Below are 23,179 nucleotides of genomic sequence, written 5' to 3'. Positions count from 1 at the left end.
GCAATGGACATATCCAGTGCTAAAGCACCGCCTCTGGCGGTCAGTAGGGACGAAATAGAACCATATTTGTCAGACTGTAATGTTTTGAGACAAAACTCCGGGGATATTTGGCATGGCGACTCATTTACCTGCACATGATGTTACGCAGCTTGTCCAGGTTCTCAGTAGTGAAGTACCAATTAGCTCTGTCGCAGCGTCGGACATCTTTGTCAATGCGATGCAAGTTGATCAGGTACATATCCAGTGTCTCTTGCTACAACAATAATAGAAAATTCTGTTAGTACGTGCTAACGATCAGAATCAGAATCAGAATACCTTTATTAGTCCCACAGAGAGGACATTTACATTTTTACAGCAGAAAAGAGCCAAACAGCTTAATGTTACCTAAGTAGCATGCATAAAAAAAAATATTAAAGATTAAAAAAATATATACGGTAATCAAAACAGTTACACAATTTACAAAAAAAACATCCTGTAACAATCCTGAGGATTTAGCTGCCAGGTATATATTGCACAGTTATTAACGCCATATATATATATATATATATTGCAAATATGCACAAAACAAGTATGTCTGTAAATGATGTGTATTGCTTACAGAATAGGTTTGTTCTTCTGAGGATTCGTCCAATTTGGGGCCTCCTCCTCCGACCTCTGCAGACTCCGGTTCAGCGAGCACATTTTCCATCTCGGGCTCCTCCTCAGAAAGGCCCGGGTCGGTGCCCTCAGGGCTGGTGTTGCAGGCTGTGTCCAGATGGTGATCTTGGACAAAATCCTCTGATGCCATTTTCAGTCTTTGCGCAAGAGAGACAGGGGGTGCAGAAAGGCCAGTCAGAGGCCTAGAACTGATATCCTCAGAGGTCACACATGTCCCTGCAGGTATGTCCTCCATTTCCAGGGCAGAAGGAGAGTCGTCTGAATCTGCTGTGTCTGGAGACTGCCGAGAGTGGGACGGTAACGAAAGGCTGCCCCTTGACGCTGACTGGAGAGCGTTCAGTACTTGTCTGACAGGTGAAATTGAACCAGGTTTCTCAAATTGAATATCTGTAGGTTTGTCTTTTTTGATTTCAGTTGAGTCACAAACTGTTAATTCAGCATCCTTTCTCTCTGACTCTGTGGTACAGGCCTTTTTTTCAGAAGTTATTTCCGGTTCTTCACTTGTGTCTTTTTCTGCTGCAGGCGGACATTGAGGCTCCACGTCCAGTTCTTTGCTCTTTTGTGCTTGAAAAGCCAAGGTCTGCCCGAGTGGAGGTGCTTGGAAATATTCATTAGTAATCTCTGTCTCTAGTTTAAGAACATTTGTGCTCTCTGGAACACTTCTTAAATTCATATTTGTGTCTACTACTTTCAAGTCTTCCGACAGCTCACTCATTGAAATATCTTTATCTTCTACTTTAGGTTTTTCTTCAGATTCAGGTGTTTCTCGTGATTTACTGATTCCACATTCCTTAACCTCACCTTCTGAAACAGTCTCCATCTTTGTCTCTAACACCTCCTCCTTGGCTACTGGGTCCTTTACATCCTCTTCCTGTGATGCAGTTGTTTTTTCATGTAAGACTTCTGATTCTTCCACTGACGGCTGAGCGGTTGCGGATCCAGCAGCTGACTCTGTTACAAGAGGGCTGTTTTTCTGATTTGTCAGACCCGGAGAGGAGGGGCTGCCGGAGGGAAGCTTTGGGGCATCTGCAGTGCCACTTTTGATATCCTTCAGTGGACTACTGTGCTGTATTTCTGTTTCCTCAGCTTTGGGTTCAGCTTCAATCTGATCCACTGTCTCAACCGATCCAAATACCTGGTGACAAAAGAAACGCAGTGAATATGCAGTACATTTTGCAACCAGGCTCAATGAAAAGGACACATGTTGAGGCGTTATACCAGTGCTTTTAGAGTTAGCCCAAAAGCTATAAATCATACTGTATATACTACTGATGGAAAATGTTCAAGGAATACTATATGTTTTAAGAATGATTTCCAACCTTCCAGGTAGCTTTTGGTTAAAAATGTATTTCAATGTACTTTTTATATCTAACAATGTCCTATCTAATCCTTCACATTTAACTTTTGGTAAAATGTTTTCCTTTTTACATCCAAGTTATATTTTAAAACAGGTTATGACACTGCAGCAGACAGTTTTTATTTCTAAGTTATCGATTATTTAAAGATGTAAGATGATTTATTGCAGTTCAATTTGAATGAAACGTAGGAAATCTATAGAGTTATGATCAAGTGTTGTAAGAAGTGAGATTACATCTTTTACATGAAGGAAACATACTGAACATCATTACTGTTTTGATCTTCATTCCCATGAGAAAGTACCTGTGCACTGTTGCTGGAATCACTTTGTGAGGTGGCACTCTGTGGATCTGAGCTGCTACATAGAGACGACTGTAACGGAGAGAGCATCACACGGACAAAAAGCGAAGCTGTCAGCCAACTTTCCCAGAAATGACCTCAAAATGCTTTAAACAGTTATCTTCTGCCGGTTGAAACTAGTTACATAATGCAGCACATGCCATGCAAAAAAGGTCAAACTTGCATCTGTGCTGATGGTGGAGTCCCGCTGCACCGGGCCTCTCTCCACACTGGCTGACAAACATCTGGCAATGGCCTCGGCATGCTTCTCCTTCTCCCTCTGAAGAACGATGGCCTCGCATCCCTGCCACTCCTTCATCTTCTGCTCATACATGATCCGCATCTGCTCGTCAATCTGAAAAGGAAACCTTGTGTCAACAAAGATTGTAACATTCCCAATGGTGTATATGTGTAATTCACACAGTCTCAGTCTTCAAATAGCTAATCAGAATACCTCTTGTCGGCATTTGGCAGTCATGGTGAACTGGTAGTGTCCCAACAGGAAAGGCCAGACCTCTTTGCGTAGTGAAGGAGCCACACCACCATAATACACAAGCCTGTGTATCTCCTCTTCCTCAAACGCCTGAACAAGATGAACTCTGCTATTTATCAATCATCAAAAAAGTACCATTTAATACAGAAATTAATGAATACTCTTCGCTTGGTGTTTCTCTGTGTATCTTACAGAGCTGTCTTTGAGGAATTGTCCCCAGACCTCCACAGAGAGGCCTCCTCTGGAATCACAGGGCACATCAGGGTCAACTATAGTGATGTTGACCAGAGCAGAAAGGTGTATGCGAACCGTGGACAGATGCCGGCAGTATGCAAGCCCTGGAGAGGAAAGACAAATGTTTTAATCAATAAGAACTACTTTAATGATTCCCAAATCATCAAAGATAACCAACAGTTTGTTGTACTCACATCCGTAGAAAGCACGGGAGATTATCTGATACTTCATGGTGTCACAGAGGAGCTTTAAGGGAGCCCTGGTAAGAGGGGAACATGGCAAATTGAGTGTAACAGATTGATCTGAATTTATATTCGAGCCTGTCCTAGGGAAATACTCACCTTTCCTGATTACAGCCATTAGGCAGAGAGCCATCAGAAGAGCCATTCTGTGAACAGGAGGAGCATGAGGACTTTCGGGGCGTCGGTTGCCAAATGTTCACTCCCTGCTCCATCAGCTCCAGGGCCACTGCTGGAAGTTATAGGCTTTATCATTACTGATGCTACTAATACCATCATAGTTCTAATATATTTGGACATCGCATCATTATTCCTTTCTACTTAAAATACTGTGAAACTTTTCACATCCCCTAGATTTCACTACATTGTGTATATTTTTTAAATAGTATTTATTGTTTTTTTATTTAATATTTAGGTTTCTTGCACAAATTACACCTAAGCAAGTTCACTGTTTGTTGAAAACTGAGTTGGAATTAAACTGGATTCTGATGCATGTATGCAAGCAATAGGAAACACTTTTGGTGAGATGTAGATGTAGCAAACAAATGACTCTGAATGTCTATGCAAAGTCTCATTGTTGTTGATGGGACTATAACCTAGGCGGTTTCACCAACTAATCGACTAGTCGACTACCTTTACCACTAGTCGGCGCTGTAGGCCCTAGTCAACTAGTCGAGAAAAAAATGGAGGTAAATGAGGTGCTGCAAAATGCTACAAAACACGTCCGACATTCTTATGTATGGCAGTACTTCAACGAAGATGTAACCAACTCCACAGTGAAGTTCAGTTGTGTACAGCTGTACTGAAGTACAATACAAATGCATCTGCTATGCGCAACCATCTGAAGATGAAACACCCGCTGCTGACAGCTAGCACTAGCAGTAATGCTAGCACCAGTGAGCAACGGACCGGCGTCAGCACTGAACAGAGGCAAACGAACAGCAAGAAAACACGGGTCAACAGTGATGCGGATGATGAGCTACGGGATTACTGCCAGCGGACACCGCATATCCCCACAATGGATAATCCACTGGAGTGGTGGGCAGAAAACGTGCACCGCTTCCCCCGCTTTCGAGGAGCTACCTGGCTATTCCAGCCAGAAGCACCCCGAGTGAGAGGGTTTTTTCCCTGGCAGGCAACACTGTCACCCGAAAGCGGTCAAGCCTCCTTCCCTCACATGTCGATGCGTTGGTGTTCAAACCAAAAATATGGAAAGGTGGACGTTATCGTGGAGGACAGCGAATAAAGTGTTGCGCACTGGATTTACGTGGCATTTATGTAAACATCAGTTTTTTGCTGTCGATTTTGGTGAGTCCAGTTACTGTTTGTTATTTACTCAGCCATGTAACACAAATTAAAATGCAGTGTTTAATGTTACTGTATGAGTTCCAATAGAAAATACAGTTGTAAACCTCTCTTTGTGTGTCTTTATTATGACGTAACGACTAGTCGACTGCTATTTTGAAAAACGTGTCGACTAGTAAATATTGGTACACACAGGGAAATGCAGCAGCCAAAATGAGAGAAAATTAATTATAAAGATGAATTATAAATAATATATGCCTTGGGAAAACAGATTAATCTAAACTGCAATTGTCTAATCTGTAGATCAGTATTAGGAGAGTAATGCAATCGTAGATGTAATCTCTGATGATGTTTTATTAGATTAGCTCAGGGAGGCAGAGCAGGAAGATTAAAGACACTTACTGAACTCCATCTGATTGCCAGGAAAGAGGATTCGAAACACATAATCGGTTGATTCATCATCTTCCTTATCGGATACAGAATCACAGGAGCCGTGCGGACTCCTGTTTCTCAGTTTGGGGAAAACCTTTCCCTGTGAGTGGAAAAGCAACAGATTGTTTCAACAGATCATAGCTACACTTAGAATAACATGAAACAGAAGCATTCTATGAGGCAAAATTCATGCTGACCTTTCCTCTTTGATTCCAGAGAGGGGGGTCCAGCTGTCCGTGAGGTAGCAGGCCCGTCTCCAGGCAGGTGAGAAACTGGAGGATATGTCCTCCTTTTGGAAAATGTAGAGGAGGTCTCTGGATCCCATCCTGGCTCACCAAAACTACTGTCCCACCACTGTTCACTGGAGAAAATAACACAATAAATAACAATGTAAATAACTCTTTAAACTACTTATTTGGGGGCAGAAAGAAACGTAAGGGATACTGTACCTTCCTGATGACAGTGGAGGTACACAATCTCATCTAAACGAATCGTCATAGCATAATCCCAATACACACTGAAAGGAAGATGAAGGAAGCCAATGAGTAATCTGTGCAAAAGCAAGACTGTTTTTTCTTTAGGTTCATTAGCCTAACCTTTTCTCAGAATCCAGCTCCCCCACATTGCCATTCATCAGCTGATTGGGTGTCCATTTGAGTGTCATGAGGTCTGCAGTTTGATGAAGAGAAAGGTAACCTGGGATGGCCTCCATGTCGTCTTTCTGCAGACACAAGACAGAGATTTGAAATAACAACATGTCAGCTGGAGCTGTCACTATCAGATTTTGCCTACACCAATAAACACAATTTCAACATAATAGGCATAACCAAGGTGCTCTCGTGTTTCATAAAAAGTTAACATATATTCTCTGAAAAAGAGAAACACACACCGGCTGCACCAGGACATTGTTCTTTCCAAACAGAAGTGTAGTTCTGGAGTTTTGGTGGAGGGACTCAACATAGTCCCTCACCCACATGAGAGGGCGATCATCCATGCTACCACTGGACTGTCTCTTCTGGATCTGATACAGGTTAAAAACATGGAATATTTATTACACATTGTTAGGTTATTGCTGATTAGGTGATTTAAATCATTTAAGCCCTCAATATCTAACCAGGGCAGGCCGCCTGGAGGGGGAATCTTGACGACAGTGGCCGCTGTGGATTCGGTGTCGCTGCACGAGCTCATCAGCAGACGGGTCCGTCCAGAAATGGTCTGCAGTCTTAACTTTGGTGTACTCCAAAGCACAAGGGCCAACTGTAAAACAAGGTTCATCAGTTTTAAATGAGTACAAAAGCAAAATAAAAAGGTGTGTCTGTTTAATCTTCTCCACGTGAAGGTTTATAAATACCCAATAGAGATGCAAGAATTGGTCCATCCACAGGATTCAACAGCATGGCTTCTTTCTCGTAGTAGGCACTGCAGGAAACAATATTTAGAAATTAAGGATATTTTACAATTTTGAAATTCTACCCAACTTTCTGTTTTCAAACCACACATTATGGGATGTTACCATACAATAGGAGAAAAGCTGACAGAAGAACATACTTTGCTTATAAGGTTGAAAATTGTTGAGGTGCAAAAGCAAACAAGCCAAAGTAGTGTCGGAGATCATCAAGATCTCAGATCAGTGAGATCAGTTGTTACTCATCTAGTTGCATTAAAAGTAACAATACCTGCTGTTCTCCACTAAATACATGACAATCTTGTCCAGGAGCTTCTCTATCAGAGCAGTCCGGATCCACAGGTGTTTCAGTGCTTGAGGCGGGATGTTGGCCAACTTGGATTGCCGACTGCGGTCGTTACTCTGAGAAGAATTGTTCTGCTTGCTGAAAAACAGAAAAGAAACCTGACTGATGACATGTCTGTATCGTTGTAAGTGGAGCAGACACACAGGACAGAACAGGGCACCCGGGGATATTATAACCCATAGAAGGAGAACACAAAAGGGATAAATATACAGGCATGCTTATGGATACAGCAGAGAGAGGGACACGCCCCCATCGCCATCAATGGGACTATGGTGGAGAGAGTCAGCAGCTTCAGGTTCCTTGGGGTCCACATCACTGAGGACCTGACATGGACTCTTCACACTACCACCATCACCAAAACAGCTCAACAGCGGCTCTTCTTCCTCCGCAGGCTGAGGAGGTTCAACATGGACTCCAGGATACTCTGCAACTTCTACAGGTGCACCATAGAGAGTATCCTGACTGGCTGCATCACGGCCTGGTACGGCAGCTGCACCGCCCTTAATCGTAAGGCTTTACAGAGGGTGGTGAAAACTGCACAGAACATCACCAGGACGGAGCTGCCATCCATGGAGGACCTATACTCCCAGCGGCTCAGGAAGAAAGCCCTCAGGATTATAAAAGACCCCCATCACCCCAGCCACAAATTGTTTTGTCTGCTGCCGTCTGGAAGGCGGTACCGCAGCATCCGGACAAAAACAACCAGACTCAGGGACAGTTTCATCCCACAGGCCATAAGACTGTTAAACACCTGAACTGTTGAAACAACATCTGTTAAATACCTGACCTGTTGAAACATCCATAACATTAATCTGGCTGCTACTTAGAAATTATTTATCTAATATGTCATATTCCAATAACTTGCATTTAGATTCTTATTGCACTATTTCACTTTTTAAACTATTTTTATTTTTGTATTTACTATTTACCTGCACTATATTTTGTATGTGTATCTCTTTTATTGTGTTGCACTGTTGGAGGAGCCTGTGACCTAAGATTTTCATCATCATAACTACACTGTAGCTATGTTTATGACAAAATAAAACCTTGAACTTGAACCATGAACCTTGGAGATTCTTTTTTGTCCCTGGCCGGTTTGAGTTAACACCTCACCTGGTTTCAATGAGCTGTTGCATCTCCTGGACTTTGTGGCAGAGTTCCTCAGCAGGGGTAAAGCTTTTAGCCGCCTTCATGAAGAGAGCTGCAACCTTGTTACTGCACAGCAGGCCTGCTATACGACGCCTCAGTCCGTGTAGCACACAGGACTCCACTACAGCTGCATACACAAACACAGAGTATAAGTCAATATTTGATTAGGGTTTTTTTTTTTCTGTAAGACTTTATTAATGTGTTTGTTTTATTGAGGTGGAACATTTTTACTTGCCTTTTAGTATTATATTGATCACATGAGCTCAATAAAATGGCCTGAAGCCTTATATTAAAACAATAAATGGTGAAAATTAGCACAGCTGATACAAATAATCTTCCCAACAGTGTCTTCCGTTGCTAGGATATGAAGGATGTGAATCACATAAGCCTCAGTCCTGGTTAGTATCAACACCTTTAAAGGGTGCTAGTCTACTGTATTACATATCACATATAAATAGACATGACTAATAACATTTTGAAAATAAATTGTCAGGGATTGCATAGCTTGAACAGTCTGTGAAGGCCCATTTTGCACTATGAGGATGACACACACTGATGTCAACGATCTGCACTGTACATGTCAGTGAAGTTGTAACAACTATGGTTTATACTATTTAAAACAGCATGCCGTGCAATATCATTTCTGAAATTGGATACAAAAGGCTGAATTTAAGCCAAAAGAAACACATTTATTCAAGACAGAAAAAAAAGATGCTCTGTTATTTACTTTTAGTTTGTCCCTCTTTATGGCCCCCACTTGAATAGCCAATGATGCCAACTCCTGAGTTAATTTTCAAAAACATTAAAGATAATGGAAAATGCCTTGAGCGTGTATTCTCAATTTCGGAACACTCTGTCCGAGAAAGATTGCTTTTGGTGCAATGTAATCACAAAAAAACATTTACCGCAGAAGGATATGATGTGGCTGCTGTCTGCGTGCACAAATTTCCTCGTTACTGCCTCCTCCATAATTTGTTTCACCTAACAGAAAAAAGTACAGAGTGGACAAGGATTAATCTGTCTGACAGTTACATGAGGTGACAGGGAGTCCAAACAAGAAGCACAACAGGAAGCAATGAGGGAATGAGTTACAAGAGGTTAAGAACAGCAATGGAAGATTGGTGCAGCTCCACAACACATTTAAGACGATAGAGCTAATTATTTATTAGGCTCAATACTTAACCTCTGTTATGCCCTCCCTACAAGCACCACACACAGTGGATTATTTTAAAACCACAACACAGGCTCTTCCCTTTCTGCTTTCTACAACTTCAACTTGAGCATTGCAAGAAAAGTGAAGGAAATGTTTTATAAACTTGTTCTAGAAGTACAGGAGGAATATTGTTCTTTACACCTCTGATATTTTCTTCTTGCAACCTTAAGGAACACTCCAGTAAATTAGTATTCCACTTCCCCAAAGAGGCAAATGCCAAAATACCATGACTTTTCTGAATCCCTTTCTTGGTCAAACACTGCCTACACTTCCCACAATGCAACTCTGTGATGCCTCAGTGAAAGATGGTCATTGCTAGGTAAACAAACACATTTTATTGATATGTTTATAATGTAGGCTTTCTTTTATACATGTAAAGCACCCAGTCGACAAAATGTCAGCTTGAAAGGTTGTCTTTCCTGTCATCGTAATTATCAATACGTAACATTTTAAAGGTTGACATTTAATTGGAATAACTATTGCTGTATTGTGTTTTAACAGTCCGGTCGTAAATTGAGATCAGATTTTTTTACTGCCTATTAGTAATGTATTTTATAAAAACCAGTCCAGAATCACATAATTGCAGATGCACAAACATGTTAGGGACCCATCAGAATCAGAATTAGAATACCTTTATTAGTCCCACAGAGGGGAAATTTGCATCGTTACAGCAGGAAAGAGCCACAGACAGCTTAATGTTACAGATGTTAAGAAAAAAGTACTAAGTTATCATATAATACAAAATATTATATATAAAAATTTTTAAAAAAGTAAAAGAAAAATACTTTCCAAAATACAAATCCTGTAACAGTTCTTAGGATTTAGCAGCCGGGTATATTACACAGTTATTAATGGCATATGTGTATATATTGCACATATAGCACATATTGCACATAGTATGATGGTATTTAACTGCAGCAAGTTACACTCTATTATATGACTTGAAAATGTTAAATACTGAAAATTATTATTTAAAAAAATACCCATTATTATTTGCTGTGTTTCAAACATATACCAGCTGAGCCCCTCCTTGCTGCAGGATCCAGCATCAGAGCCATGGATGTTGAGAGGCAATGAGTCACAGGTGAGGGGGAGCACAGACACGACTGGAAGCACCAGTCTTTTTCAGTTATGAATAAAACATCCTGTGTTCTTTCCCCAGGGGATCACAGAGTCAATGAGCAGTTTTGAAGTGTCTGAGATGAGCTAGTTAAATTCCGTGTAGATTAATATCAAAACTATAATGCACTAATAAATCACGGTTGGAGCATAATGGTTGCTAGAACACAGTGTGAATTAAAAACAAGGTCACTTGAAGTTCTAAATAAAAAGATGGTTTATTGTGAAAATGTCAGTTTAGCCATCTTCTTCAGAGAGAGGGAGAGGGAGAGGGAGAGGGGGGGGCACATTTTAGGATGTGAAAAGGGAGGTTTTGCATGGATTGAACCAAATGAATCTTTAAACGTCTTATCAGAAGTGCAGTTTTTTGTCGATATAAAACCATCAACATCACCACCATCATCTGTATCATTTTCGTCGTCATCAACAGCATCACTACCATCGTCACCATCATCTTACACTGGTCTAACAGCAGTCAAAAACATATGTGATTTTTTGACAACTGAAAGCCTAATTGCATCCGCTTTTTTCATTGTGTAAAATGATTGCACATTTTATTATAAGCAGGGCTTTTACGTTGTCGTGGCTCAGACCCGATGAACGGTGTCACACACACACACACACACACACACACACACACACACACACACACACACACACACACACACACACACACACACACACACACACACACACACACACACACACACACAGTAAACATAAGCTCTAATGAGCGAGAATTGAATAAAATGTAACGAACCTCTTTCTTCACATTGCGCAGCAGTTTCTGTCGCGTCTCGGCCTCTGTCACGGGAGAAAACATACCGAATAATGCTGATCAGACTGCTGTGTGGGAAATAGATGACAGGCTCACGACTAGAGAATAATAAAGACGGCTGTAGCCTACCTCCCATCGCTCCGGGAAGGGTGCAACCGCTGAGACGCACGGATTTCTATTTTGAAGGATGTCTTCTGGAAAGCAAAGGAGACCACACTGGTTGTAAGGCAGAGAGGCTCCGAGATGTGCGATGTGTTCTTAGCGAATAAATTAAACCTATCTGTTAACTCTCACAGAACCAACACCCCTTTAAAGTCACAGTAGCCCATTACAACGCCGACACCTATGAGTAGCCTACTCTCCATTCCCTGTGACACATATGGTGGATTTATTGTGCCAAACTTAAAATGTCAGAAATATTTGAATATTTATATTTCTCACATTATCGATCAAATCTTCAGAACCCCTTTAATAAATATGGTACTTGCAGCTACCATGTCAAATAAATCAAGGCCTCATTAAATTAATTATCTCAGTTAGTCTTCATAAAAAAATGCATTTACACAAATGTACACAATTGTATTGTTAGAGTTTTGTAAACAGCTCCTCATCTTATCATATTACATTATCAAGCATTAGTTGTATAGATATATAGTTTTATTTAAACAATGTGGTTTATACATTCTTATTAGTACACCTTGTACAACCTGCTTTGGCAATACTGCATTTCATTATGGACATGCCAATAAAGTCAATAAAAAATGTGAATATGGTTAGGCACATAATAGGTGGGTTTTATAGACATTAAAGCTGTCAATTTGTGTATCTGTGGCCGTGGCTTGTTAAACTGAACTGCATTAAAGAGTGTTCCTGTTTTTTTGTGGTAAATCCTAGGGTTTGCCAGCAGGAGTGCTCTTTCAGGCCAATCAAGCTAATTAACCAAATGAAATTAATTAATCAAATTAATGCAAAAAATCCAGTTAAAAGCCAATTATGTCATTGAAATGTCAGTCCTGCTCATTAATGTGCAATGTTGACCCAATGGGCTTATAGACCATAGATATAGTTTAGTTGCTGCAGTGCTGATGGCATCCAGGGAATAGGCACTTTTATATCGTCTCACAGTAAGCTAAACTGTATTGTGTCTTCTTTATCAAACATGGTCTTTCTGGTGCAACATCTCTTGGTTGAAACCACAAACCCAAACTTAAGACTCAAGAAAGGGGAAACTTTCCCCAAAATACCACAAATGAAAGTGGAACTGGGACTTAACACAAACAAGAACTCATATTATTGTATGTTAAGAGCCTTTTTCTACAGGTTGAAAGAACAAGCGGATGAAACGCAATGAGTAGTTGTGATACTGATACTTGTCACCACCTGGTGGAAGACACATTCATTGACTCCAGTCAATCAGCAGACAAGATCACTTCCTTATCCCACTCTGTCTTAACACCAACATAAATGAATGCAGTGACAGTGAGGACACAGAATCTAAATCCCACATCAGCAGGGAAATGCTAAGCCCAGTGACAGTAAAACGTTTTCAGATTGGTCTTTGAATGGACAAACTTTGCCTCCTATAGTGCAGACACGTCCAATGACGAGAGTACATCTCTGATTCATCTACCTTTATGATTGCTAGGTATGTTCCCAGGATGTTGTGATTGGAGAGAGCATATTGGTTCAAAAAGCAGTGGGCTCTGCAAAAAAAAGAAATGGTGCAATTGCATGTGTTACTTTTAAATCACCCTAAAGTCAAATTTAGCATGAAGTTGGAGGCAGAGGTTGTTATTTGTACATGCTATACAACTATACAAGTAATGATCAAGTCAAATATGATACATTTGGGTCAAACCAATTCAAATGAATGAAATATTAAATAAAATGTAATGTATAGTTTCATTTTTCATTCAACCTTTTATGGCACTGCATAATCTCTTCTCAGATTTAAGGCCACTGAGGAGAGAATTGCATCTCGTTTTCTCCATTGGAAGGCACTTTATCATGTTTTCTCTACAAGTAGGCACTTTTACTGCATTTATTTTTGAAATAATGATTGAATCTACACACCCAAAACCAGATGTTCCTTTCTTAAGTTTACCAACATGTACTTTATTCACATACAATAGGCTATATATTCCACCAATTCGCAAGTGGTGAGTTAGACAATATAGTTGCATAGGGTACACATCAAGGGGAAGGAAAGAAGGAGGCTGACAAGGAAGCAGACAAGGAAGCAGACAAGGAGGCACTGAGAGGCTGTGCAAGTATTGGAATAGGACACTGCTTTGTTCAACAGTAGGGGGGAGGCAAACGATCACAGTAGCTTTGCCTGCTACAATCGGTCAATACAATCTCCTAGGGCGGGCTATCCCGTTTCATCTGTGTCTAGCTGGATTGTAACGTTAACTTTCAAATATTTGTCTTGCCTGGACCCTCAGGATTTCTATCAAGGGATGTCAAAGCGAGTGCGAAGCAGAGAGGTCTGCGCTGATTGCAGTGCTCCGGGTATGATGTCAAACAAGCTAGCTTTAGCTGCCTCCTAGCTAACCAGCTAGCCCTTAGTACAACTCAACTACGTACAGTTAGCTAACCTAGTTAACGCTGATAACTGATTAGCAATTAGCCACTCGGTTAATTGTGACGTTTTTAAATGCTATTTTCGTAAATACGGTTGTAGACATATGTCCTGTATGTTTTTTTTGTCTGTGTAATCACATTAAGTTGTCTGCTGAAACTATGCTTGAATGGTTTAAAGCAGTCAAACGTTGGGTTAGCTTGAGCAGATAAATTAGCTTATTAAGCTAACTCGCTAATACTTACACGTTGATTATAAAGAAGCTAGCAGACCCACACCTGGTTGCAATTATGATTGTGATTTTGGATGTGCCGAAGATATTGGGAGGCAAGAGCTTATGTGTTGCTGTCAGTTAGCTTATATCATCGTCTGGCTTGAATGTATAAACTACCATACATGTTCCAGTTTGAAGTTAGATAACATTATGGACCATCTACGTTAGACTGGTAGGTTAACATTTGTACCTCTTTTTATTTATTTATAGAGCCACGCTGGGCCTCTGTGAACAGGGGTGTGTTGATCTGCGATGAGTGCTGCAGCATCCATCGAGGACTGGGGCGACACAGCTCTCAGGTCCGACATCTGACTCATTCTCCATGGCCATCGTCGCAGTTACAGGTGAGGAGATTGGCCCCCCACATACACCAACACATAGATGCAATTATGGGAGATAATCTATTTATCCCAAGTGGAATAGATAATAAAATGGCTGCACAGTCAGACACACCATCAAATGACTAGAAGACAACTTCATGTTACTCCTCTGTCTCTCACAAGTTTTCTCAGGACCTTGAGTGTCCTTCAGGTTTTATGTTGACTTTCCATTCTTTTGTGTTTTGTATTTTCCACCTGTTCCTTTACCTTAACTTAAATTACTATTAATTTGTGTATGGGATTGTATTGTTATGCTATCTTACTGCATTTTTAGTACTGTATTTTTAGTACATTAGTATTACATTACTATGTTTGTTCAGGGCTGCATGGTATGAGTACAATATACCTTAATAATATTACATGGGATAAATGAAGACATCAAAGTCCAGTTTCAGTACACTTCTATAAGCAAACACAATTGCTTATAGAATAAATTCATAAAATAAATTGTCTTCAATATTCTTTACAGATGAATTGGCAAAAGACAACAATAAAGAATTGCAAAAAAAAACATTTATGTGCCGTTTCTACTGATGCTTTCTTTTAAACTAACTCAATAAATCCCTGGGTGTGATATCACAGTTGATAAACTGTATTTGTGTTTTAGGCGCTTTGTAGATGTTGATGCATTCAGGTAAACTGTTTTGTGCTTTCATGTTTTAGATGGTCCAGACACTGTATGGTAATGGAGCTAATTCCATATGGGAGCATAGCCTTCTGGACCCTTCTTCTTCTGTGAGTGGGAAGCGCAAAGCCAACCCCCAGGACAGAGTTCAGTAAGTGCTTTTAAGGATTTTTGATGCATCAGTGCTGATTTTGATATGCTTGTTTGCCCTTTTTGATAAAAAGCTTTATTGGCAACATTGATTTTCATATTTAAGGTCAGTGAACATGCATAATTGGCCTTTTGTGAAGGACATGACTCATGGCCAGTCAGTCCCAAGTAACTTCAAGTTGGCATGACTTTATTATTATTTAACATGCATATGGGAATATACAAAAATGAATATATGTCCAGTTTAATGCAAGAACAATATCCTATTCATGTAAACTATATGGGATTAATTTGTTGATTATGCAAGAAAGTTAACTCTTGTATACAGCTTTTTCTTTATCTAAGAAAAACAAAATGTGAGAAGTGAGTGACCCAGATATAAACACTGTTGGTCCAATGTCTGGCTGGTGGAGTAAAGATAAACAGTCAGTCACATGTAAACACAGCCATGCTGAGTCTATCCCTCACACTCAGAGCAAACTCTTTCAATCAACAGACAAAAACAGAGTACGCATTGCACCAAACAGGAGGCAGTTATACTCAATCTTAGTCTTATTGGGTGTTTCTACTACTGCTTTTTGATGGATTCAGGAACAAACCTCGGTCTCGTCCATTGGAACTATGACTACATTTGGCTCATGTAAAAAAAACTGTTATTGTTCTAGAACTATCAAGGCAGTTGTGCAAGTTGCTGACTGGTCAAATACAGAGCCAGCAGCTTCTTTAACTTCCTTCATTTACAAAACAAGGAAGCATTCTACTATTGATATTTGGACATCTAGCATTTGTTTTTGTCTTCCCCACCAATTTAATATACTGTACTTGTGTCTGTAAAGGTATCAACAGAGACACATTTGGTCACATGAGTAATAGGAGATATTGAGTTTAATTGTGAATGTCCTCAACAATGTACAACCCAAATGCTAACATTAGTAGGGTGATCTGAAATGGAGATACAAAGATATCCAGAATCCTGTGTAATGTTATTGTGGATTAGGTCTACTAATTTGAGTAATTGCCTTCCTGCCATCAAAAACTGTATATTGGATTTGCAGATGTTGTGTGTGTGTGATTTTAAATATTAGAAATCAGGTCCTCAGCAGCATATGTTTAGTTGGTTGTTTGTCCTGCAATTGATTTATGCTTGTCACTTGAACATAGCAATGGTGGTTGGATTTTTAATTTTTGATCCAAGCATCTTTGGTTGTTTCCAGTCCCAACAAGACGGAGTTCATCAAGGGCAAATATCAGATGTTGGTGTATGTCCATCGCATGCCTTGTCGGGAGGATGACAGTGTTACTGCAAAAGACCTCAGCAAGGTGAGAAATGTATATATTTTTGGTTTCGTGTTGACTTCTCAAAATCCTTTCTACTTTTTTAGATGCAATAATAACCGAAATTGGTCCCATGGGAATAAGCTAGAGCAACCAATGGTGCTTTAGCAAAATAATGCTAAACACTTCAAGTTGCACTCGTACTTCCCCATTGCACAGCAAGTGCTTTTAGATTTTTGGTCTATGATATATGTGACCACTTCCTTTACATTTCAGAATGGTTTGTCCCATTTATAGATTAGCTTTGAGCATTCAGTGCTTCTATTACATACTGCCATGTTTATTTACAGACTTTGCCTCTGTATATAGTAAATCCTAACTGTCCAACCTCAAGTCTTGCGAGAGCTCCCTCTATTTCAATCTCCAATTGTATTTGTGATCTGAATTCTGTATCATTTCTTACAAATAATTCCAGATCAAGCTGAATTCTTGAATCTTGTTATTTAAAAAGAGAAAAGTGCATCTAGGTCTTTGCATTAGAAGGATACATGTTCTTTTCTCCACACCTTTTTTAAAACATGTTCCCTGTGTTTACTTCACTTGCAGTTAAATCACTGTTTAGTCAAGCTACTTCCAGCAGGATAATTTCATGTCACTCAGTTTTGGGATTGTGCATCTATTGAAGCCAGCACTGTGCAGATGCACTTTACAATCAGGATAAAACAAACTTGTTGTCGATCTCCTTTCAGCAACTGCACTCCAGTGTTCGGACTGGAAACCTGGAGACCTGCCTGAGACTCTTATCTCTGGGAGCACAGGCCAACTTCTTCCACCCAGTAAGTGTTGCAGAAAAACCAAAACCACATTTGGTAAAAATTGACATTCTGCTAATGCTTCATCATTGTGTTGTTTTTTGCGGGGAACAGGAGAAAGGCAACACTCCACTACACATAGCAGCAAAAGCAGGACAAATGTTACAAGCAGAACTGTTGGCAGTTTATGGAGCTGATCCGGGGGCTCTGGACTCCAGTGGAAAGACCCCCATCGATTATGCAAGGTAAAACGAGGCCAATGTTTTTAATTAACCACAGGCTTATCTCTTACTTTATTGTTCTAAACAATGTTTATTAAGTACGAGCAGTGGGAACTCTGTAACAACACAATGTAATATTACTGATCATTATCATTTTAGAGTTGAAAAAATTGAACTTCTCATTTTAAAGCAGGGGTGTACAAACTATGGCCCGGGCCTCAGTAAATTAAGCTTGAGCTTGTCTTGTATTGTACTTCTTAAACATATCTGTAAACATATATTACACAGTAGTGTTCATGTGTTAATAAGCCCACTTTCAGTCAATTAAAGTTGAAAATATGTTCTAACAAATCTAAGTTGATAAGGTAAAAACCCAATAACTTATTTACATAACAACCTTGACATATAACCTTCCTATTTCCTCTTATGATAAGCAATCTAAGGCTTCTGTTTTAAAGAATGAGCTGCTAACAAAATAAATGAAACCCTATGGAAAACTGTCATGTAGGCTTTTGTATCAAGCATAATTGACTTACAATTGATTGATTTTGCTAACTTATAACTTCACTTATGAGGCAATAAACCTCACTTCTAGCGAGTGGCCCAGCCCTTCGAATATCTTTCTGTATGTGGCCCTCAGTGAAAAAAGTTTGGAAACCCCTGTTTTAAAGCATTGAAGCGTGTTGATAGCCATAGTTAGTTCACAGGCCACAGTGCTTGTGTCTCACAGTGTATGAAAAAAAAACACGTTGAAGTTTTCACTGTTGCTGCTGCATGACTAACCTTAAGTGTGACTGCAAGCACCACTCTCACAGGCTCAGCCCAGCTCACTAGTGGCAGGAAATGATACACATCCTTTCGGAGATTGAATGCAGTTGCATGGTAAACAGACACAAAGTGTGTGTGAAATGTGGGATATATATATAGAGAAAGGTGGTATGAGGAAATAACGTACACAGGAAGAGACAGAAGGTCAACCAAAATGGGTAGAAACTAGTAGGAACAAAATAGTGAGAAACCATCTCCAGCTAAAATGGCTAAAGTATTTGAATGCCTTGCACGACATTGAAAATTAGACGCAGTGGCATTCTGTCAGCGTCTGAGTAATTCGATTAGAGTATGACTAACTGAGGCAAGACAAAATCTCAAGCAAAGTTGTTCTAGAGGACTTGTTAAAGATTGCAAAAACTCCAAGAAATAAAGAATAGATAGGAAAACAATAGAAGAAGAAAGAAAAGATCCAGAAACATTGCCTTGTTTAACTTAAAAATCAAAGTAAGACACTTATATCATACTTTTTCTGGGATAAGAGAGGCTTTGTGTTTAAGAATGGCCAGCTATCACACCACACCTATTTCAGTTGTATGCTTATTACGTTACACATTACCAGAGTTTTACCCTATTAGAAATGTACTGTGTTTTTTAACTATGTTTCCACAAAATCTGGAAATACCTACCTGAGGCATTCTGTAGCCTTAGCACAGAGCCATATTTCTGAATCATGACCTTTTAATTCCTAATGTGTGCAGACAAGCTGGGCATCAGGATCTGGCAGAGAGGCTGGTGGAGATACAGTACGAACTCACTGACCGCTTAACATTTTACCTCTGTGGGAGAAGACCAGGTAAGGAGCCAAGCTGCTGCTGCATGGCGTTTGAGAGCTGATGGGTTTTTTATAAGGATATTCTGTTATTATCTTTTCATTGTAGATCACAGAAATGGGCAACACTTCATCATTCCACAGATGGCAGACAGGTAATAGCTATGTTTTAAGTTGTTGATATTTATAAAAAAAAACTTTAAAAAAACTCTGACAAGCTTCTGGCTGCTTGTCTATGCTAAAGGTTTTACTTGGGCTAATTCATACTTATTTGTCCAATGCTGCATTCTTATGATGGATTAGAAATGAGTAAGTATGCTGTTCCAATGTGTTTCTGTTTGCCTGTTTGTGTGGAATTTTGTTAGCAAAAAAAGTTGATTTGAATATTTCTTTCTGCCCAAAGCAGCCTGGACTTGTCAGAGTTTGCAAAAGCTGCAAAGAAGAAGCTCCAGTCGGTAAGATATCAGAATTCCCACAGAGGGGAAATGTACATTGTTACAGCAGTATAGATGGAGAATACAAATAAAAATAACACACTATTAGATGAGAAAAGGCATGCACATAGTATGTAAAATAAAAAATAAATGTACAGACCTACACATTGATGGAAAATAAGTAAGTAAGCAGTATTTATAAAATAATTGTAACATTGTAGAATACTGTGTGGTAGTGGGTTGATTGCAGTGGTAAATAGAACTGAAATGAGATATTTACATAGTAACATACAGATTGTTGTTGGAATGGACAACCTAAGAATTAGCAGCCAGTAGTTAGTCAATCAGATGCAAGGTCTGAATTTCTTTCTATTCAATCGTGTGGCAACTTCTTCTTTTATGTTTCCAGCTGAGTAACCATCAGTTTGAGGAACTTGCCATGGATGTTTACGATGAAGTCGACAGAAGAGAAACGGATGCAGGTGAAATTGCAAGAAGTGTAACAAATATAAAATAACCATTATTTGTATCCGTTTTTTTTATGTATATCTTAAATATATTTATATTTTGTACAGTGTGGTTGGCCACTCAGAACCACAGCACACTGGTTACAGACACCACAGTTGTGCCTTTTCTTCCGGTCAATCCAGAGTACTCATCCACCAGGAACCAGGCAAGTCATGGCACCAATGTAGCCTTGTGTTTATTTGTGTATGTGAAGACTTGATTCAACAGTGCAGCCTTTATTTTTAATTCTACGCTTTGATACATTTGTTTTTTTCAGGGTCGTCAAAAATTGGCACGGTTTAGTGCTCATGAATTTGCCACCCTGGTTATTGATATTCTCACTGATGCTAAACGGCGGCAGTGGGGTAATTCCTGCGACAGTCCCAAAGGTACAATTTATCTGTTTATTTTTTATAACCAACTTTGAAATTCCTTGCTATTATACTTTTTGTTTTCTTTTATTAAGGTTTTTATGGAAGTGAATATATTCACTAGCATACACACAGTAATAAACACTAAGAATAAAGAGTTGCAATTAGTTGCATATAAAAGTGGGTTCCAGTTATATATGCCAACATCAGTATGTGGACCATATGTATGGATGTTTGTGCCAAAAACAGATCAGGGCTTTTTATAATTAAAACTCCTGCATTCTGTAAATAATGCAAACACATCACAGACTGCTTTAAAGTCAAGGGTGTTCTAAAGATTCAGTAAATGGAAAGACATATGTTCCTTTAGCTTTGTGATTTATACAGCTGCTTGTAGCCTGCAGGGCCTGTTTGATCTCTAATGCTTTGATCTGGTGGTCTGCTTTCAGAGAACGTGGAGTTGATCCTTCAGGGAATAAACAGTCGCCATAACAGTGACAGCCAGGATAATGACCAGCCTGATTACGACAGTGTGGCATCAGATGAAGATCCAGTGCACGAGGCCACCTGTGGGGACAGCAGCACTGACCGCAGGACCAAGGTTCATGTTTTTATTGACTGTTCACGTATTTTAAAAACATAATTGTATTCACATTTCAACTCAACAAATGTTGTCTGCTGCAGAGCTCAGAGTCGTCTGACCTCTCCGATGGACCAATCACAGTGCATGAATTCATGGAGGTGAAGACTGCCCTCACTGCATCGGAAGCCAAAATACAGCAGCTTCTCAAGGTCAACTGTCACCTCAGTGAAGAGCTGCGGAGCATGCAGGGCAAGGTTCGTCAATTACACTCATTCATAAGCAAACTGGTTATCGTAGATCAGTTTGGTTTTGCAGTTGCAAACTCTACATGCCCTCATAGTTTCATTTCCACCTCTTTAATTCGATGGTAGTACACATTGATATTTCAATAGCCATAATGAGATGTCACTTTGTACTGGATGTATGGTATTTACATCCTCTCTGATGCTGGTGTTGCAGCCTCTCTTTACTCTTAAGCAATTTAACATATTAGTTTGTGTGTGCAAAACTTGATCTATGTTCAAATAGGGCTGGGCGATATATCGAGTTTACACGATACATCGTGGATTGCACTCCATGCGATGTCGTAAATGACCACATCGTGAACATCGAGTATTATGTTGTCAAATCAATTTCCCGCCGCGGCCAAAATGAGCTTTCCTTTCTCCCTCATAGACACAGTCACACACGCAGGCACACACGCAGGCCCCGTCTAACTTGCACACAAACATTACACACATGCACAGTGACAGAGAGCAGGGCTCGACATTATAAATGGCCCGCTGGCTCGGAAGCACTATTTAGACACCCCGGGCCAGCATAACGTACTTTCCACTTGCCCGCTCGGGCCACTAAAAATATTGCTTAAAAAAAATTAAATTGTCCAGTGGTATAGGTACTTTGACAAGCAATGTTGTTAAATTGTTTCGTTTATTAACGCTACAACATAGCGTTTCGTGAGGCGGTTGTCGTTGTTGGGTGAAAGGCAAACGGGAGCCTGCTCTCGCTGGCTCCCGTTTGCCCAGCTGGTTGGGCACGGGCCAGCGCGAGCAGGCTTCCCGTGTCAGGTGGGGCGCGGTGGGTTGGCGTGTGAATCTGGCTGTGCGCGGCGCGGCTGGGGAGCGCCTTTGAGCCGCCGGAGGGCAAAAAACTATCTTCAAATAAAAGAAGTTCACCGGAGGGTTTAAGGAGTTGGGATGTGACAGGAAGCAGAATCATGAAAAACAAGCCACCGCGAAAACACGATATCAGCCCATGATCGCTGGAGTGGAAGACTATCTAAGCCCGAAGCCAGCCGCGACAGCCCCAGTTTCCATAAAATCCCCTACATCAGATAAATCCTCCCACACAAAAAACCCGCGACCACCCGAACACAAACATGATATAACCAACAGCAAAACAAAGAACATCATAATCAGAGAATATACAAAGGCATCATTAACCAAGAAAAAATAGATACAAAAAACAAACAAAACAATAAGCAAGAGAACAAAACATAACACGTATCGAATAGTTCTTAAATTACCGGTACAAGGAAAATACCTAAAAACCAAGCGAGAAACAAGCAACATGTGGGAAGTAAATTATCGGGGACATCAAACAAACCATAAAACAGACACTTACAACTAAGGGCACCAGCTGCAGAGAACAACCACGTGCATCTATTCAAAACCACAGGAGGACTCCCAAAAGCATCACCTTTAATGTACCGAACATATTATCCACAATATAAACACTCCTACGATGCGCGAAACGTCCAACATTCGCTCAACTATTAGCGAACCCAAAACTAACTAAGAAGCGAGACAACCACTGGACACAGAAGAATAAGCAAGACACAACAAAAAACAAAATCATAAAGTACAACAACACCTGCAAAAACCCACCCCAAATATCATCCACCGACAGATTAAACACACAGACAGGAAACGACAACAGACACATAACACTCACACAGCAAAAATAAAAAAAAACATACGTTCACACACCACAGCTCCTACTCAATATTCATTGAATTGACCCAACCCATACCACAAATAACAGGTCTTCTTGTACACAGAGCCACCAAAACAACACATCAAAACGGCACCAAACCTAACATCAAAACACACATCACAAGCATAGCATTCACGGGTTCTGACCTATGCGAAACAAGAATACCGTGAGAAGAGTCGAATCAAATCCCACAACCAACGACCCCGCACCACCAGAACCGCACCAAATAAAGCAAGGAACCTAACTCTGCCAAACAATAGCACAGACAAAAACAGCGACTCTAAAACAAAAAACAAAGAAGATAAG

At 40.1% G+C, this 23,179-nt stretch overlaps 2 protein-coding genes across 2 annotated transcripts in view; both read right to left on the bottom strand.

Moving 5' to 3' along the window:
• The window catches only part of LOC104958910 (proline dehydrogenase 1, mitochondrial-like), a 92,952-nt gene that overhangs the window by 55,159 nt on the left and 14,614 nt on the right, over positions 1-23,179 (bottom strand). The window lies entirely within an intron of this gene.
• Positions 102-11,326, bottom strand: sgsm1b (small G protein signaling modulator 1b). The gene is made up of 20 exons (XM_010786740.1): positions 11,195-11,326; positions 11,048-11,091; positions 8,861-8,936; positions 7,920-8,082; positions 6,732-6,884; positions 6,407-6,474; positions 6,170-6,312; positions 5,945-6,076; positions 5,652-5,776; positions 5,505-5,572; positions 5,253-5,416; positions 5,026-5,155; positions 3,421-3,550; positions 3,274-3,338; positions 3,038-3,183; positions 2,807-2,935; positions 2,537-2,707; positions 2,317-2,385; positions 599-1,792; positions 102-253 (listed from the first exon to the last, which is right to left on the bottom strand). The coding sequence occupies exons 1-20, from the start codon at positions 11,199-11,201 to the stop codon at positions 125-127; spliced, it is 3,306 nt and encodes a 1,101-aa protein (XP_010785042.1). The 5' UTR covers positions 11,202-11,326; the 3' UTR covers positions 102-124.

Source organism: Notothenia coriiceps, unplaced genomic scaffold, assembly GCF_000735185.1.
Source record: "Notothenia coriiceps isolate Sejong01 unplaced genomic scaffold, NC01 NC01_scaffold00029541, whole genome shotgun sequence".
In the NCBI taxonomy this organism is placed as follows: domain Eukaryota; kingdom Metazoa; phylum Chordata; class Actinopteri; order Perciformes; family Nototheniidae; genus Notothenia; species Notothenia coriiceps.
Note: the sequence above shows the minus strand (reverse complement) of the source record. Positions and strands in the feature narration are given on the sequence as shown.